Source organism: Rhineura floridana, chromosome 11, assembly GCF_030035675.1.
Source record: "Rhineura floridana isolate rRhiFlo1 chromosome 11, rRhiFlo1.hap2, whole genome shotgun sequence".
Classification (NCBI taxonomy): domain Eukaryota; kingdom Metazoa; phylum Chordata; class Lepidosauria; order Squamata; family Rhineuridae; genus Rhineura; species Rhineura floridana.
Window position 1 is genome coordinate 40,553,819 of NC_084490.1, and position 19,746 is coordinate 40,573,564.

General features: G+C 41.7%; 1 protein-coding gene across 2 annotated transcripts in view; it reads left to right on the forward strand.

Annotated features, from left to right (window-relative positions):
* The window catches only part of CCDC47 (coiled-coil domain containing 47), a 39,208-nt gene extending 21,177 nt beyond the window's left edge, over positions 1-18,031 (forward strand). For both annotated transcript variants that reach the window (XM_061589543.1, XM_061589542.1), the window contains exons 9-13: positions 624-709; positions 1,487-1,545; positions 3,026-3,135; positions 4,254-4,421; positions 15,749-18,031. In XM_061589543.1, coding sequence (XP_061445527.1) covers positions 624-709; positions 1,487-1,545; positions 3,026-3,135; positions 4,254-4,421; positions 15,749-15,829 — 504 coding nt within the window. In that variant the 3' untranslated portion in view covers positions 15,830-18,031. The remainder of the gene's footprint in view (positions 1-623; positions 710-1,486; positions 1,546-3,025; positions 3,136-4,253; positions 4,422-15,748) is intronic.
* The last annotated feature ends 1,715 nt before the right edge of the window (positions 18,032-19,746 follow it).

A 19,746-nucleotide genomic window follows, 5' to 3' on the forward strand; every position in this document is an offset into this window, starting at 1 on the left:
ATTGGCCTTTCTGGTTAGGGCTGATGAGAGCTGGAGTCCAACAACATCTGATGGACTACAGGCCTCCCATCCTTGATCTAGCCCAGCATACCCTGGGAGTGGTGGCTAGCTAAATATTCCAGGGCAGACTCACAAGCAGGACATAAAGTGAGATGGTCATCCCTTTTTGTTTATCACAACAATTGAATAAGTCAGACGATGGCCTGCCTCCTGAAGGTTGATGATCAATAACTTGTTCCATCTCTCCACCTTAACTTTCTTTTCCACCCTGTCTCATGTGTAGAAAGGTAACATTGATATACTTGCAAGTTTTGATATTTTACTTACTGAATTCACTGCCATTCATTGGCATCTGCTTCTGTGGTTTTTAAAAAAGAGACAGATTCATGGAGGATAAATCTAAGTGGAACCTCCAAGTCCATAGGTAGTATACCTCTGATCATGAGCTACTAAGAACAAAGGAGTATCTGACTCTCCATTTTTGTTAACAAATGTTTGACCTGATCTAGCAGGCTGATCTTGTGTTTATTGCACCATTTTGCACATAATTAATGGGGAGTATTTAGTTTATTCAATGATGTATGCAAATGATGCTCCTTCAGTATCCCATTTTTTTCTTCTAGATGATCCATTTCCTCACACATTACGCTGACAAGATTGAGTCTGTCCATTTTTCAGACCAGTTTTCCGGTCCAAAACTTATGCAAGAGTAAGTATGACATGGGCAATACTGTGGTTTTAAATTGGTGTTGCACTGAAGTTTGTGAAGGGTGAAGAGGAAGGAAGAGGAAAAAAATTGTAGATGAATTCCCTTGTTATCCAGACAGGGGTATCTATAGAATGCTGTCCCTCGATCCATGATGGCCATGAGCTGGGGATTCCAAGGTGGCTGGTCACAGAGGCAAAGTCTTTGCCTGGAGCTTAAAGATGGCACCAGGCATGCATCCCTGGGAAAAGCATTCCACAGTTGGCGGTAGCACCACTGAAAAGGTCCTTGCTTGTATTGCCACCCTCCAAACCTCCCGTGGAGGGGGCATATGAAGAAGGACCTCAAAGAAAATTGCAGGGTCTGGGTTGATTCATATGAAGACCCCTGGATACACTCATGCTTCCCTTTGAACAATAAAGGATATCTAAAATGCTTTCTCTTGAATGCCTTAACACTCTGCAGTGGAGGCAAAAGAGACTATTGCCGAATCACATTTTTCCCACCAGCTTTTCCAGTGGGGTTTATTGTGGGAAGTATAATCACAAACATCCTGCAGGAAAGTATTCCCAGGACAATCTAAACTCTTGCAGAAATTGCTGCAATAGTTTAAAATGCTCCAGATTGGGCTTTAATGCAGAATGCATGCAAACACCCCCCCAAAAAAGGAGCCCACTATGTGAGAGCTTTTGGTGGCTTTAGATACTGCTGTGGTACCATTATTTGCTGCATTTTAATATCCTCCTTCCACTGATGCTTTTTGTTGTTGTTGTCTGCTAGGGAAGGTCAGCCTTTGAAACTGCCTGAAACTAAAAAGACGCTATTGTTTACTTTTAACGGTAAGTAACACTTCTGCTTTCAAACTGCTTTTCTCGAGGATGTAAAATACTGCACTTAAGACGGTATTTCACAACCAGAGTGTAATTTGTAATGTGTTCTGGGTAGGAGTCAGTTTTGCTTTCACTAATAGTTCTTCTTGTTATAATGGGGTGCAGGGGGCTCACAATAGTGCAGTGTCCCACAATTAGTTGCATGTTTGCGCTTGCATACCAATGCTGGTGAAGCATGAAAAATAATGGGGTCCTAGAGATCTTTTGGCAGGAGGATGTATGTTAATTGCTAAATACTAGAAAAATCCAAAGTTGCTGTCAGTCAATTAATTGTGCAAGAAAATCGGATTATGACTATCCGCATTTCTAAAAGTATGGGTGAGTCAAGATAATGCAGTTAGTCCATTTAGGGCATGGTGTTTTGGAATAGCAAACAAATATCCCAGGCAAACACAAGTGTGGATTTTTTATTTTATTTATTTATTTATTACATTTATATACCGCCCCATAGCCAAAACTCTCTGGGCGGTTTACAGCAATTAAAAACATTAAAAACAAATATACAAATTTTAAAACACAAACAACAATTTAATCACACAATTTAAAAAAAACAATTTTGGTCAAAATTGTGAATGTTGTCAACTTTGTGAATGTTGTTGCTAAAATATGGTTTGTTATTTTTGTTCATCAGTCAGTGTTTTTAATGCATTTATATATCTTGTGTGGTTGTCTGTATTCTACCTGTATATTTAAAAAAGAGCAAATTCTAGCCTGCCAAACTCTTCCATGCAGATGGCATCACTTGAAGAATCATTGCATGGACTGTGATGTTAGGATCTGTCCTTTGTTGTTTTCCCATGTGTTATGGGCTTCTACATTATTATTTAGGGCTGCAATGCTTGAAAATTGGTTAGATTAATCAGTTCAAAACTTAATTAAAAGGGTCCCCTGATTAAATGGACAACAAATTTTTAAGAAACTATTTTTAATATAAGCTTACTGAAAAGTTGCTGATGTTAGCCACCATCTTTTAGGAAGCAGTCCACCTTCTCTCTCCTGTAGGGAATGCCTCATTTGAGATGGTGTCTACAGCAATATGCATGTGCACTATCTAAAACAGAGGTAGCTGACCTTTGGCCTTCTGTGTGTTGTTAGGCTCCAGCTTCCATCAGCCCCTTTCAGCATGGCCAGTGGTCAGGAATGATGGGAGCTGTAGTCCAGCAACATCTGGATGGCCACAGCGTAGCCACCCCTGATAAAAAGAAAAGTATGCTTTTTGCTTCAGGACTATTTTTTCTTATATGCAAATGTAATCAATTAATCTCTTAAGGTGCACATGATTAAAGAAATCTTATAATTTGATTAATCATTTGCCTATTTAAACTTTGTCCTAAAAGCTGAGCATTGCATGAAGACTTCCATTTAGCTGTATCTGAATCTTGTTTCTTAAATGTCCTTAATCTGAAGAAAGTGTTGCTTTGCTTTATAGTTCCTGGATCAGGCAACACCTCCCCAAAAGATATGGAAGCTCTGCTGCCTCTGATGAACATGGTTATTTATTCCATTGACAAAGCAAAAAAATTCCGTCTGAATAGAGAAGTAAGTCATGTGTTAGTCAATGTGTGGGCTTCTTATTAAAGTACATGATAAAATCTATCATAGTTCTATTCCTGTCTCCCCTTTCCTCACAGACACAATCCCCTCTGCTCTGCACAAACTTTGGCATATGTAAGAGTGTGCTCTTGGGGGACTCGCATTGTTTGTGACAGGGCATGGTGTAGGTGGAGAGGGAAGACATATATTGTAGTCATGTGGATCAGAGGTGGGGACATGAATTCCACCAGTGAGCCAGATCATGATCTCCTCCAAACTCTGTGGGCCATTTTGGCAGATGGGTGAGGCTGCCTACCTGTCAATCACCTGACACCAGGTGCAGTATTCTCCTTTGTTCATAGAGTTTTATGTAGGCAAAGGAAGTAGTGTTTGCAGCAGCTGTCAGCTGGTCTGTGGCTGCAGGCTCCATTTTGTTTGCCTGTGCAGTTTGATTTGCACAGGCAAAGGAAGCGTTTCCCTGTGGGGCTAGCTGTAAATGGCAATCAGCTGATCGGTGCTCACAGCAAGCCCTGCTTTGCCTAGGGCTTGACTCCACTAGCAAGTTCCTAGTTTCTCTTGCCAAGGAACAATCAGGAGTACACTTTAATACTTGTGATTGTTCCTTTGTAGCCACATATATGATGTTAAGTATAGGGCAGGTGAGCATGGATTGTAGATGCGGGCCACGTTACGGCCCTTGCTGGACCTAATCTGGCCTGCAGGCCAGAGGTTCCCCAGAGTTGCTTTAGATGTTGAGGGTGCAGGCTATGTTGAGCTGTAAGTTAAACTAGCATGTTAACATATCCTTGGAAGAGCACAGAGAGCCAGTTTCAGTGCTGGCAAATTGGTGTGATATTCCTGGCCTTCAGACTTTTTAGGAGGAGTAGAGCCACTATGCCCTCAAAGAGTCATTAAGGGCATCTCACATAAACATGTTAAGAGTAGTCTGGTGTAACTCTGTAATTCAGCCACTTTTGACCAGTTCAGGACTACTTTTTGCCACATGCGAGTATCCAAATGTTTTTATCTCTCGTGTTGAGCTCATTGCAACATTGCCTGATGTACTAAGTGTTTACCCATTGTAACTGTGATTTGTTTGTGTCTCTCCCTTTCTTTGGGGCAAGGGCAAACAAAAAGCAGATAAGAATAGGGCACGTGTAGAAGAGAATTTTCTGAAATTGACTCATGTGCAAAGACAAGAGGCTGCTCAGTCTCGCAGGGAGGAGAAGAAGCGAGCCGAGAAAGAGAGAATCATGAATGAGGAAGATCCAGAGAAGCAGCGTCGCTTGGAGGTAAAATACGTGTTTGAAACAAGCTCATTGTACTAGGGCATAGTGAAAATCAAGCTCTTACCAAAGGTATCAGGCTTGCTGAACCTGGCGTGCTGAAGAGCACACCAGTTTCTGAGATCTCTGGAGCAGTAAAACGAGCACTATAAGTGTTGGATGCACAGTTGCATCCATTGATGACGTGTTGCCCTTCTGTTTGGCATAGTTTATAGTTTGGTAACTGGGAGGATGCACTGATTTCTGCTTGCATTTTCATGCAGAAATAGCGGATAAGATGTATGTAAAATAGAGATTAATCCATGGAAAGTAGTCAGTAGAGACAAGCTTTTAAGTGAGAGATTCTTAGAATGCAAGTCGTGCTGTCCATGAGGCTGTGTGGAATGTGCAATAGCATCTCTAACCCCGGTCCAGAACCTGATCTGATTGTGTCAAGCCTCTGAACACAAACACTTAGTGGTTGTTATGTTTTATAGGGCAGCAATCTCTTTCTCTGGCCTTTTTAGACTCTGTTGTGGGGGGGCATATACTCATGCAGAATCCCTTTTTGTTTTGATCTGCCTGTTCCCAGGCTGAAGGTCTTTCCTGAGTGGTCTCCTTGTGTGAGCAGTGTAAAGTGGGTGTCCTGAACTCATTTGCCTCTTTTACACAAGAGGACCTGTGCTTTTGTGTGTGTGTATCGGTTCCATGTTATCCTGCTCACATGAGTAGATGTCTTGGTGTTAGCAGTCTTTTACCTTCTTGGCCACAGACATAACATCGGAACCAACTCTGAGAGGAATGAAAACATTCTAGGAATCTTGAGTTATTTACTTGGCTTGGGGAGGCCAACTGCAAATATAGATGGTTTTATTTATTACATTTCTGCCCCAGCTGTAATCTAAAGCAAGGGTGGGAAACCTTTTTGGCCTAGCAGGTCAGATCTTGATCTTCCCCCACCTCTGTGGGCCAACTTTGACAGGTGGGCAGGACCATCCACCTGTCGATCATCTGTCATTGACAGATGATGAGCAGAGGGTTCAGTCCTCTTGGCTTCAGGATTATGCTTTGCCAGCACCTTCATCACAGGGAACATGCTGCAGGGAACACCCAACAGAACTGAAATCCTGTCCATCAGTTGATACCAGCCAGTGACATCCACTGATGGACAGGTGGGTGTGGTTTGGGGAAAACAGCCTCATGATCCAACTTGGACTTCCTAGCGGGCTAAGATTGGCCAGTGATCCAGAGGTTCCCTATCCCGATCTCATTGGCGATCACTCGTGGCTGAGTAAGATTGTCTTCCAGGGTAAGGTCTTGAACAGTGGGTCCGTAAGTAACTGTGGAGGCCAATTCTGGATCCACACAGCCTCCCACAGTGAGGACATAGGTTTCCAGATAGAAGATAGTCACGAGGAGGATTTGCTTGATGTGCCTTCCGCTTAGCTCGTTTGTCCCTTTCGCCCTGTACTCGAGCTTCTTCAAAGTCCATAGCACCTTTGATAATGGCCGACCTCCAATTGGGATGCTCATAGGCCAAGGCTTCCCAGTTCTCGATGCTCATGTTACATTTTTTAAGATTCGCTTTGAGAACATCTTTAAACCTCTTTTGCTGTCCACCAATATTCCGTTTTCCATTCTTAAGTTGGGAGTAAAGTAGCTGCTTTGGAAGACGGTGATCAGGCATTCAAACAACATGGCCGGTCCAGCGAAGTTGATGTTGGAGGATCATTGTTTCAACACTGGTGGTCTTTGCTTCTTCTAATACGCTAACATTAGTCTGCCTATCTTCCCAAGTAATTTGCAGAATATTCCGGAGGCAGTGTTGGTGGAATCTTTCAAGAAATTGGGAGTGGCGTTTATAGATGGTCCATGTTTCACAGGCATACAGTAAGGTCGGTAGTACAATGGCTTTGTAAATAAGCATTTGGTCTCCCTGCGAATATCCCGATCCTCAAACACTCTACGCTTCATTCGGGAGAATGCGGCACTTGCAGAGCTCAGAGAATGCTGAATTTCAGCGTCGCTGTCAGCTTTTACAGAGAGATGGCTGCCAAGATAAGAAAAGTGATCGACATTCTCCAGCGTTGCACCATTAAGCTGGATTGATGGCGCTTCAGAGGGATTGGTTCGCACTTGCTGATGAAGCACTTTGGGTTTTTTGAGCGAGAGGCCAAGCTTTTCATATGCTTCTGCAAAGACATTTAGGATAGTTTCGAGATCTTCCTCTGAATGTGCGGAGACTACATTATCATTGACATATTGAAGTTCTATGACGGATGTTGTAATTACCTTACTTTTTGCTTTCAGCCTACTGAGATTAAAAAGCTTTCCATCTGTTTGATATGTGATTTCCACGCCAGTGGGGAGTTTCCCCTCAACAAGGTGTAGAATTGTTGATGAAAATAGCAAATAAGGTCAGAGCAATGCCACATCCCTGTTTGACACCTGATTCCACTTTGAATGGATCACTTTGAGAGCCATTGTTATCCAAAATTGTTGCCGTCATGTTGTCATGGAGGAGTCGCAAAATATTCACAAATATATCAGGGCATCCAATTTTCAGAAGGATGGTCCAGAGAGCAATTCGATTTACAGTATCAAAGGCCTTAGTCAGATTAATAAACGCCATATACAGAGGTCGGTTTTGCTCCCTGCATTTTTCTTGAAGCTGTCGTGCAGTGAAGATCGTGTCCACTGTCCCCCTGGAAGGACGGAAACCATTCTGGGATTCAGGGAGGATGTCTTCTGAGATAGGTAGGAGGCGATTTGTGAGGATCCTTGGAAGGATTTTACCTGCGGTAGCTAGAAAATAGATACCTCGGTAGTTTCCACAATCTGTTCTATCACCCTTCTTGAAAAGAGTGATAATTATGGCATCCCTAAAGTCTTCTGGGATCTCCTCCCTCATCCGATTTTTTTGATGAGCTTATGAAGTTGTTGTGTAAGTTCAGGCCCACCTTCTTTAAAGACTTCAGCAGGAATCCCATCAGGTCTACTAGCTTTGTTACTCTTCACTTGATTAATGGCTTTACTGACTTCATCCAAGTTAGAGATGAGCTTGCAGTATCCCCTAATTTGTTGTTGTGGGATTTGCGAGAAGACCTTCTCAGCCACAATAGAGTTACAATTAAGGAGGTCGTGGTAATGCTCTTTCCAACGCAGTGCAATAGACACTTGGTCCTTTAGAAGTTTGGTACCATCTATTGAACGTAAAGGATTTGTACCATAATTTGTTGGTCCATAGATGGCTTTTGTGGCATTAAAAAAGCCCCATGCATCATGAGCATCTGCAAAATGCTGGATTTCTTGAGCTTTCTTTATCCACCAGGCATTCTTAAGTTCTCTAGTTCTTCTTTGGACCTCAGCCTTTGCACTGGCATAGATTTTTTTCTTAGCAGCACAGTTAATGTCTTTTTGCCATATCTGGAAGGCTTTCCTTGTTTTGTCAATGATGTGTTCAATCTCACTATCATTCTCATCAAACCAGTCCTGATGTTTCTTAGTTTGGTATCCAATAGTTTGTTCACATGCTGCAATAATGGAAGTCTTCAGTTTAATCCAGTGTTCCTCAATGTTTTCAGGGAGTTCCGTAGGTAGATGTTTCTTGAGAGTTGTTTGAAAGCAGGCTCGCTTAATAGGATCTTGAAGGGCGTGGATGTTCATTTTACGCCTTGATTTTCTTCCTTGGAGCCTACGTTGAGGAACAATATTAATGGCCATAGCGGATCTAATTAATCGGTGATCTATCCAGCAGTCATTGGCATTCGTCATGGCCAAAGTGAGGAGTACATCACTACGATCTCTGGCACGGACAATTACGTAATCCTGGAGATGCCAGTGCTTCGACTGAGGGTGCTTCCATGATGTTTTAAATTTATTTTTCTGACGAAAGAGTGTGTTTTTAATAATAAGATTATGCTCTGCACATTTAGTCAGAAGTAGAATGCCATTCAGGTTGCTATTGCCAACTCCTTCTTTCCCAATTGTTTCTGGCCATAAATCAAAATCACGCCCAACTCTTGCATTGAAATCGCCCAGGAGGATAATTTTATCCTTGGGTATCTCTGATAAGATGATGTCCAGCTGAGTATAAAAATTTTCCTTGATGTCTTCATCAGCATCTAATGTTGGTGCATAAGCACTTAGAATAGTTGCCTGCCTGTTTTTGGCGAGTTTTAATCGGAGAGTTGAGAGTCATACATTAATGCCAGTAGGAACTTCTGACAAGAGCATCACAAGATCATTTTTAATAGCAAAGCCTACTCCATGTATTCATCATTCTTCTTCAGGCAGTCCTTTCCAGAAGAAGGTGTAACCTCCTTTTTCTTCCTTCAGTTGTCCCTCTCCTGCTCTTCGAGTTTCTTGGAGTGCTGCTATGCCGATATTAAAACGTCTCAACTCCCTCGCGATGATGGCAGTCCTGCGTTCAGGGCGTTCACTATCTGTATTGTCCAGCAATGTCCATATATTCCACATTCGAAAGTTCATTTGTCTTTTGCTACCGCTAAGTGGTGACCCCACTGGATGCAGTAATCCAGGCAGGGAGAGATTAGGCAGGCTATGTTTAGGGCACCTTTTCTAGCCCCCTCCCCATACGAGGTGAGCAGAGTGGATCCTGAATAGGACTGCTCAGTTGTGGATATAGCTGCTGAACTACTCAACTGCCTCAGTCCTTGAGCCAGAATGACTGAGTCTGTATCCACTGCCCATGTGCCGGTCCATGACTAGGATCTTCCGGATTTCACAGTCCTGCCCCCGTTGCCATTTGCCGATCGCCATGAAACTTTTGTTTTGTTTTGGTTGGAAGACACCCATGCATGAATTTGTTTTATGTGGGGAGATCAGTGCATGACTATCAACACACAATCTTGACAGAAAAAGGCTTTGATCCAATGGCATGGATACCATGATGATTGAAAGTCTTTCATCTGCTGCAGCCTTCATTTGCCTGCACAGCCATTGTAACATACACATTGTTATCCTCTGCCTGTTCTGCCGTTGATGACTTTCTTGGATCGTTCTTTGTCTGGTTCCTCTCCCTTGACCTTACCGCCATGGGTGACCCTGCTGGGAGTACATGACTCCCGACTGCATCGCTCACAGGGTTCATTGGAACACTCAAGCCCACTCACCACTGCAAGGTGACGATCCAGCGAGGGGATCCTGATCTAAAGCTGTCTGAGTGGCATCTTAGCTTCACAACAACCATGTTAGATAGGTTTGGCTGACAGAAAATGACTTGTCCAAGGCAATCCTGTGAGATTCATGGCAGGTTAAAATGTTTTAGCCATTGCGTCACTGGATATTTGACTCTTAAAAGGCCTCTCCTTGAGGCCTTTCCAGGTAGTGATTAAAACACAAAATCCTAGAATGGAGAGGGCAGAGCTAAAGTTCACTTTCTTAGGTGGAAATTCACTTTCTTAGGCATGGCCTCTTACTCCCCAAGTTTTATCTTCTTTCCTAGGACACAAAAGCATTTCAGAAGCCAATACTTGTTTTTTGTGGAAGTGCTCCAAGCCCTATGACCTCTTGTATGCCTTTCTGCCATTTTTCTATTTATTCTCTATTGCATTTAAATACCACCTTTCCTCCAAGGAGCTCCAAGTGTTGTACATAGTTCTCTCCTCTCCATTTTTTCCTCATAACTGCCCTGTGAGATAGGTTAGGCTGAGAGACAGCCTGAGAGAGGCCAAGGCTAACCCATTGAGCTTCATGGCTGAGTAGGGATTCAAAACCTGGTCTCCCAGGTCATAGTCACAGCCATCTAACCCAGCCTTTCCCAACCTTTGGGTCCCCAGATGATGCTGGACTACAGCTTCCGTCAGCCCCAGCCAGTATGGCCAATGGTCAGGAATTATGGGAACTCTAGTCCAGCAACATCTGGGGATCCAAAGATTGGGAAGGCTGCTCTGACCATTACACCACAGAGATCTGAAACTGGATCATATTGAAAACCTTCCTGGTTTTCTCATCTGGTAGCACTTGTGGTTGAGGAACAATGGGCACTTCCTACAGATCCAGATCTGCTTTGCCAAGGTCATCTCCTGCACCATCTCAGTTATTCCAGCTGCCTATCTGAAGGGTAGGCCATGATCACTGTTGGGTACCATTTCTATTATTTTGACTCTTCAGTCCTTGCACAAGGCATCTACAGGCTGAGCCTGCAACACTAGGTAGAAGACTGCCATCTATGGAAATCCTTGTTTTACATGCAGTTTGTGGACATCCTGTTTCTCCTCCATATTGAGTTGAGCTCTGATCTCTGTCCCAATATCTCAAAGAGAGAGATGCCAGCTTTTTCAGGCCCTCTTGAGGGTTTGGGTGATTACGTGACCTCATTGCACTCTCTGATCTGGAGGTTTTTCAAAGCCACTTGACTGATTTCTCCTCTGTTGGTCCATCGGGTCCCTGTGTGGGATCTTAGCATTCCACCAGTGCTTCCTCATTCTTGCCCCTTAGTTATATATGCTTTAAGGTTCTTGGAGTTGTATTCTTATAATATCTCTCAAGATTCTTTTCTGGTGCCAGTAACTTTTGCATGCTGAAAGTTAGAGCTGGGAGCTCTGTCAGTAAAGACGGAGCACTGTATTTTTCAGAACAACAGGGTTGTGTGATGGCCAGCCTCCTCATTTATCCTCCAAGACCAGTTTGGCCTTCTGAAAAGCTCAACAGCTGGTACTGCATTTCTTATTGTTTGTGGCTTTCTAACCCCATGGAGGAAAGAGTGACATAGTTTCAGTGTTTTATGGCTTGCACCAAACTTATATGTTGGCACATAGCCCTTTTGTCCATCCTTAGCTACTCTGTCTAGGTGGCTTTGGATCCATTGGTCTGGTTTATTCCTTGCTCAGCTTCACAATGCCAAATGCAATATTTAGTCCATTCTATTAAAGATGCAGCAGCTTTAGTTCTGTAGTTCTTTGGGAGAGAGCCCTCTTAGGAGAGATCTGTAGGACACTCACCTGGGCTTCAGACTGCACTTTCACAAGACGTTATAAAGACAGAAACCTTTGCCTTGGCCATGGCTGCCTTTGGGAGAACCATTCTGCAGAGACCTCCAGCAGTAGGAATTGATAACTACCATTGTATTTTGCCTTGTTGTTGTTGTTGTTTTTATGTGCCTTTCAAGTTGATTACGACTTATGGCGACCCTATGAATCAGCGACCTCCAACAGCATCTGTCATGAATCGCCCTGTTCAGATCTTGTAAGTTCAGATCTGTGGCTTCCTTTATGGAATCAATCTACCTCTTGTTTGGCCTTCCTGTTTTTCTGCTCCCCTCTGTTTTTCCCAGCATTATTGTCTTTTCTAGTGAATCATGTCTTTTTGTTATATGTCCAAAGTATGATAAGCTCAGTTTCGTCATTTTAGCTTCTAGTGACAGTTCTGGTTTAATTTGTTCTAACACCCAATTATTTGTCTTTTTCGCAGTCCATGGTATCTGCAAAGCTCTCCTCCAACACCACATTTCAAATTAATTGATTTTTCTCTTATCCGCTATCCAACTTTTACATCCATGTACAGAGATCGGGAATACCATGGTCTCAATCATCTTGATTTTGAGTGTTGAGTGATACATCTTTGCATCTGAGGACCTTCTCTAGTTCTCTCATAGCTGCCCTCCCCAGTCCTAGCCGTTTCCTGATTTCTTGACTATTGTCTCCATTTTGGTTAATGACTGTGCCAAGGTATTGATAATCCTTGAGAAGTTCAATGTCCTCGTTGTCTGTGGGCTGTTTAGTTTTCCATATTTGTCGACAAATTTTTGTCAAAATTTGGACAGATTCAGTCTCAGTAGCTTGTAGCAACACTATTGGTATGGATAACGAGCCAGATGGGCGACTAATAAATCTAATAAATAAATTAAATAAATAAATTGGTATGCCATCTGTTCCTGATGATTTGTTTCTTCCAAGTATTTTAAGAGCAGCTTTCACCTCACATTCTAAAATTTCTGGTTCTTCATCATACGGTTCCTCCATGAATGAATCTGTCATCCTTGCATCTCTTTTATAGAGTTCTTCAGTGTATTGGTTCCATCTTCCCTTTTTTTTTCATCTCAGTCAGTGTGTTCTCCTGTTGATTATTCATCCCTACCCTTGGTTTAAATTTCCCTTTAATTTCTCTAATTTTTTGGAGTAGGGTTCTTGTTCTACCCTTTTTGTTGTCCTCTTCTATTTCTATGCAATAACTATTGTAATAGTTCTCTTTGTCCTTATGTACTAGTCTCTGTATAGTTCCATTTAGGGTTCTAACGTTTTTATTTCCTTTTGCTTTTGCTTTCCTTCTCTCTTTAACCATTTTAAGAGTTTCTTCAGTCATCCATTGAGGTCTTTCTCTCTTTTTAACTAGAGGTACAGTAGGGCCCTACTCATATAGCAGGTTACGTTCCAGGTCCCCACCGAAAAGTGAAAACCACCGGAAAGTGGGGCCCTACTGTATTCCAGCCGCCGTGCTCCAGCTGACAGCAATTAGCTGTAGCGCGGGGAGCTCGTGTGCTACAGCTGATTGCTGTCAGCTGTTGCATGGCGACTGGAGCTCTCCGCTCTACAGCTGATTGCCCTGCTGGTGCTGCCTTATTACCAGAACTCTGAAAAGCGGGGCCATCCTGTATTGTCTTTTCGCATTCTTCCCTGGTGATGTCTCTGACATCACTCTATAGTTCTTCTGGTTCTCTGTCAAGTAAATTTAAAGCCTCAAATCTGTTCCTTGTTTGATCTTTATATTCTTCTGGGATGTTATTTAAATTGTATTTTGGTATTATGATTGCTTTGTTCTTCTCTAGCTTTACTCTGATTTTTGATATTACCAGTTCATGATCTGTACCGTAGTCTGCTCCTGGTCTTGCTTTTGCAGAATGGAACTTCTCCATCATCTGCTACCAATTATATAATCAATTTGATTCCTATATTGACCATTTGGTGATGTCCATGTATACAGTCGTCTTTTCAGTTGCTCAAAAAATGTGTTTGCGAGTAACAAATTATTGGCTTCACAGAATTCGATAAGTCTTTCTCCTGCCTCATTTCTATCTCCTAAGCCCCATTTTCCCACAGTTTCTAGTTCTTCTCTGTTCTCTACTTTTGCATTTCAGTCCCCCATGATTATCAGCGGGTCTTGTTTTGATGTATGATAAGTTTCTTCCTGTACTTCTATGTAAAGTGTCTCCAATTCCTCTTCTTCTGCATTTGCCGTTGGAGCGTGGACTTGGATGATGGTTATGTTAATACATTTCCTGTTTAATCTCATTGACATAACTCACTCAGACCTTGCACTTATAGCTCTTAATTGTTTTTGCTACATCACTTTTCACTATTAAAGCAGCCCTGTTTCTTCGTAATTTCTCATTCCTGCATAAAATATTTTGTAGTTGCCTGATTGAAAATGTTCTATTCCCATCCATTTTAATTTATTCACAGCAGGTATTGTAATGTTGATACATTCCATTTCTTGCTTGACAATTTCTAACTTTCCCTGATTCATGCTTCTCACGTTCCATGTTCCAATTGTGTGCATCGTACAACTAGAGATGTAAAATTTCCAGAAATTTTGAAGCCTTGGAAAAAACCTTTTTTCCTGTTTTTTTCAGAAAAAATGGAAATTTTTGGAAAAATGGAAAAAATGCAATATTAGCACTTTTTACAGATTGAAAATCAATGTTCCTTCAGGAACATAATATGTAATTGTATACAAGTTGGTTTGGCATAAAATTATCACATTTGGTATATTAAAAGTATGTTTTATTCAAACAATTATTACAAATTGAATTTTCTTTTTAAATTTTTTACTTTTTTTGTAACAAATGAATCTACAAGCTCCTGAACTGGAAGCAACAGCTGAACTGGAATGAACCTCTTTCGTTTTGCCAGTTTATGAGGAGCAGGCAAAAAACAATTAAAAAAAACAGAAGAAACCATCAACATTAATAACAAATTATTGATGTCTCTGCTAGTCCTCCATAGTGAAGCAGACATAAAGCATCCATTCCCATAAAAAGAATGGAGAAAAAGTGGGGGACCAAGATCCAATGTAACATTTTATTCATCATGCTAAAATAAAACATTCCCTAATTCATTTTTTCTTCATTTTTTTGGAAAAATCCAAAAAAGACTTTGGAAAAAAAGCATGTTTTTTCTGAATTTTTCCAGTTTTTTTCTGGGCCTTCACATCTCTACATACAACTCTGGACTCTCCTTTTGCATCTGTGCACATCAGCCTCTGGGCTTCCTTTTGGCTTTGACCCAGCTGTGTCATTAGTCACAGCGCTACTTGTACTTGTCCTTTGTTTTTCACAGTAGCTTGTTGAGTGCCTTCTGACCTGGGGGTCTCATCTTCCAGCACTATCTCCTGTTGTATTTTGGATACTCTGTTCATAGGGTTTTCGTGGTAAGAGGTATTCAGAGGTGGTTTATCATTGCCTTCCTCTGAGTTTGGATGCATCTTAGTCTGGTGTCTCAGCTTTGACCATTCTGCCTTGGGTGCCCCTGCTAGGAGTTTAGCCTCTTGGTCTTGGTCAGTGTTGAAGAAGCTGAGAGCAATGCCGTCAGGAGTCTAGACCAAGAGGCTAGACTCCTAGCAGGGGCACTCAAGACAGAATGGTCAAAGTTGAGACACCAGACTGAGATGTATTCAGACTCGGAGGAAGGCAATGGTAAACCGCCTTTGAATACGTCTTACCACGAAAACCCTATGAACAGAGTATCCAAAATGTAACAGGAGATAGTGCTGGTCCCCTCTAGGATGCACACCTTAACGTGGTGAGGGGGTTTGAGAGTGTTGTATTTGGCCTAGGGGGTAGTAATTCCCTGTGTTGGATGCCCTCCTGTCTATGATGAGAAAAAAGGAAATTCTTAGTTGGTACCTTTATTTTTTTGTAGACAGGAGAGCATTCTGCCCAGTTCCTTCCAATGTCAGGGGAGTCAGTTCTCTGTTCCGGTTCTGTTGTAGGTTGGGCTACTGACACTTGTGCACTTTCAGCTGTTGTGTGGTTTACCTGGTCATATTCTCTTACTGATTGGCTATTGCAGTGTTTTGGCTTTCAGCCAGCCCGGGCATTAAATGAGATGTCTACCTCCTTAGGAAGTCACTTTTTTCCTCCCCTTTCAATCCCTTCCTCTCTATAAGAACAGAAAATCACTAAGAAACAGTTTAATTTTTCCCAGCAACAACTGCAGTAGCTTGTGGGTGAGCCAAGCATCTCCCTAACAATCAAGTCACAATTGGGTATTATCTGGAAAGAGCCATTAACCTATACATCTAACTTTATTTCCTTTATACTCTTGATTTTGCATTTTTGTTTTGCAAACAAAACACACAATCTGATAATCTCTCACAACTTGTCTTCCCAACAGGAGGCTGCTTTGCGGCGTGAACAGAAGAAACTTGAGAAGAAACAAATGAAAATGAAGCAAATCAAAGTGAAAGCCATGTGAAAAACAAAGTTGCAAGAAACCTCTTTCTTGGTGCCAACCGTAGAATTATAATTTGCTTCCTACAATGAATGAATTATATTCCTGACCTTAATCATTGCCCATTAAGACCTACTTTTGACACTAACCTTTGTTGCTCATGGGATTATGTTCAAAGCACTTTTGTAAATGTGTATATGTGTTAAAGTTGTTAGAACACCAAGGAGCTTTTCTTGGGTCAGTCATAGGATTGTTCCTGGAAGCACTACATGGGTAATCAGTTCTGATTTAACCTTTACACATGTGTGCATGTACTTGATTGCTTCAAAAGTAGTCCCACAAATCCCAACGTTACATATTGGGCAGCAACAAGAGAGACGTCCTTTTGCATTGGCACTCCCAGCAGGTGGGATACAATCCTGAAGCCACTTCAGTCTCCTTTGGTCAGTGGGGCTGCTAATAAATATTTTTGGGGTTGCAGCCACTGTTACGGTTTTATGTAACATTCAGATGTGTATATAGAGGGCTTTGCAATCGTCTTCCACGTTGTTGGATTGTTTATTTGCCCCTACTTGCTTTGGTTAGTATTGTAGAAAGTTGCAATCCTCCTTGGGATCCTTTGACTTCTCATTTCTTTAAAATTATATATATATATGAGAAACTTCCTAGAATGTGCCAGCAATGCATAAGCACTTTGATACTATTTTGGGGGATGGGAGCAAAATAAAGACTTATAATGGCCTAAATTAAAAACTACAACCAACCCTCACAGTAGGAAAAAAAGTACTCCTTCCATGATTGGTGCAACCAGCACAGTTTAGATATCAAGCAATTAAGCACAAATCACAAATGCTTCAGATAATTCATGTTTTAAAAACAATTGTACTGTGTGCATGGTTTTGAGAGAGGAGGGGGAGTTTCCCTCTTTCACATCTCTTGTAGAAAGCTGCTAAGTGAGTGTTATTTAAAGGCTTACAGTTTTTCAAATCACTTAGTCTAGAATTATTCCAGGGGAAAAAGCTGTTGAGTGTAGTTTGGGGTGAGCAGATTGATTTCCAATCTGTGGACTACTAATTGAAAATGCTACAATAAGCTGCATGTAGATAAGTGTTTCTGTTAAAACTTCACAGGATCTGAAAATATGTGCATGTTATTGTTGATGTATAAGCAAGCAAGCAATTTGGAAATGACAGGTGCAAGAGAATTGCCCTTGCTCACTGATAGATGTTGATTTCTTTTTAAAAAAATATGTCTAGTTTAAAATAATGTCCATCCAATCTGTTAAATTGCCCTGACACAGAATTTGGGGCACATCAGTCGGTGTGCTTCATACTGCTGCATGAAGTTCTCTGTGGGATCAAATGTGGTACCTCATGCATCGCCCCATTACTGAAAGCCATGCCCACACAGCAGGCTTGTGTGTATCTGGTTCCTGCACGTGGATTTGCTGTGCCCATTTCCACATATGGATGGTGTTTGCTGGTTCTGGCTGAGTTCACATGTTGAGTTTCTTTCCTTCTCTAGAAAGACACCTAGGTGTGTTTAGCAGCTTTTTCTAGATTTCAGTGTGTTCCTCTATTTGTGTGTTAACTTCTCCAATATTTCTACTTTTTGTTTCTGTGGCTACTGACTATATAAAAATTTGGCAAGGAGCTAGGGACTAACTAATTGTGCAATTATTCCTCCAGCAAGGTAGAATACTGTTTAGATGAGTGTATCTCTTGTTTCTGTTAAAGGTTATTTATGGAGGAATTGGTGTGTGCTGGGGAAACTGGGAACTGGAGTTTCTCATACTTTGCAGTCTTATGGAATTGGTGCATTTTATAAATGCTTGTCTAGCTGGCATTTGATCATTTATATGTAATGGGCACTTTCTGCAGTGGGTTTAATGGGGAGAAACTTGAGGGTTAAACTTGTTTCTTAATGTATTTTCTTGATACGCTTTTACCTGCAAATATATTTGATGCAATAACATTGAGCTGCTCTTTTAAACGGCATGTGCTAAAATACATTTGTCAGAGCATAGAAATGCACAGGTTCTTTCTGAATGCAAAACCCTGCAACCTGAAAAAGACATTTGAATTTAGTAATTTTTATAACTATCACTTATGGTACTTTACAGCAGAAATGGTAATCCTATGTGGGATTCAAACTATTTTGTCACTATATGTAGGAAGTAAAATTGAATAAAATATTGTTTCACAGAGGTTCTCTTTTTAAAGGAAATGTTTAAGTGTCTTGCTGTGTATTCCTTTTATTGGAATAAGAGGATGGGAAGTGTTGAACTTTCATAAAACAGGGCAATAGAAGCGACATTTGTAAGAAATACTTAAAGAGGAAAAAACAAAATTAAACTCAGTTCAACTCTTTCTTTTTTTGAGGGGGGAGGCTTTATTGAGTTTTTGCTGTAGTTTCATTTCAGAGTTTGTTCCCGAATTGTCCTTCCTCTGTGAAAGACCTTGTATTGTGATGTGAAAGCCAACAAATATCAGACAGCAGGGATGAAGCAGGCAGATACCCTTTCTCTTTGTGCTAGAGTGGGATGGAGCGGAGATTACTGAGGCATACTGTATTGTGCCATGTACCTATCTTCCTTCTTACATGTGAATATTGGAACTTTCTTGGAAGGTTGTAACAGGCAGAGTGTGTATGTGTGTTAAGATTTTACAAACTGCATCAACCAAATACAGAGTTCAAGGAGACAAACAGAGAAATGTAAACTACAAAAACTATACAAAACATAACCAACAACAGAGAAGAATAAAACCATTCAACTTTCATATATTTATTCATGTATTTAGCAGGGAGAGAACAGAGTGGGTAGGCAGGGAAGGGTTAGATTAAAAGATCTTTCTGCTCAGTTAAGGGAGGTCATGGGTTTTGTGGAAGTGAACTGTGGTTCATCACTTAGGAATTTATAAATGTTTGAGGAATGACAGTGTGGTGTAGTGGTTAAGAGTATTGAACTAGGACTAGGGAGACCACTCACAGTGTGATCTTTGAGCCAATTGTGTACACTCAGCCTACCCAACCTCTCAATATTGTTGAAGGGTGGGAATAAGACCATTAAAAATATAAAGGAGGAGAAGAGCATTGTTGCACCTTTTTGTTTTTTGCAAAGACCCTGGCAAAGAGAGGGGTTGAATGGAATGGTGCCATTTTTGTAATAGGTGAATGCTCTGGGAGTACTATTGCCTCAGGAGCTGCCTAATGTACTCGTACCTCTTGATCTATGAAAGGGAGAGAGATGTCTGGAATGAAGGAGGGGAGCCAGTCTGCTGAAAAGAACTGTGTGCCCCTTCCTAGCAATATGTGCACTGTAGAAGAGGGGAAAGTCTTGGTAAGGGAGGTTTGCCCAGTGGGGGGATTAAAATAGTGACATTCACTGCCTTTCAATCTACATTACATGGGAAGATCTGTGGTTTCACACAAAAGGACAGCAAAAGATTTGGGTGGACTACAAGCAAAGCTCCTATGTGGCTGGGGGAAGCAGCTAATTTCCACCAGCACCTCAGAAGAACAGGAACGGGATGGGTGGTGGTGGTAGAACTTGTAGCTTCAAAAATATGGACATGCTGGCAATTGGTGCTTGAATGGCGCTCTACCAAACGTAGCCTTGCCAGTTGTCATAATGCTAGATTATGGAAATGGACTGCCTTCAAGTCGATCCCGACTTATGGGGACCCTATCAATAGGGTTTTCATGGTAAGCAGTATTCAGAGGGGATTTACCATTGCCTTCCTCTGAGGCTAGTCCTTCCCAGCTGGCTAGGGCCAACTCAGCTTGCCACAGCTGCACAAGCCAGCCCCTTCCTTGTACGCAACTGCCAACTGGGGGGCAACTGGGCTCCTTGGGACTATGCAGCTTGCCCACAGGTGGCAGGGCACGTAACCCCTGAGCCACTCACTGTGGGGTGATCTTTAGCTGGCCCTTGACACCCA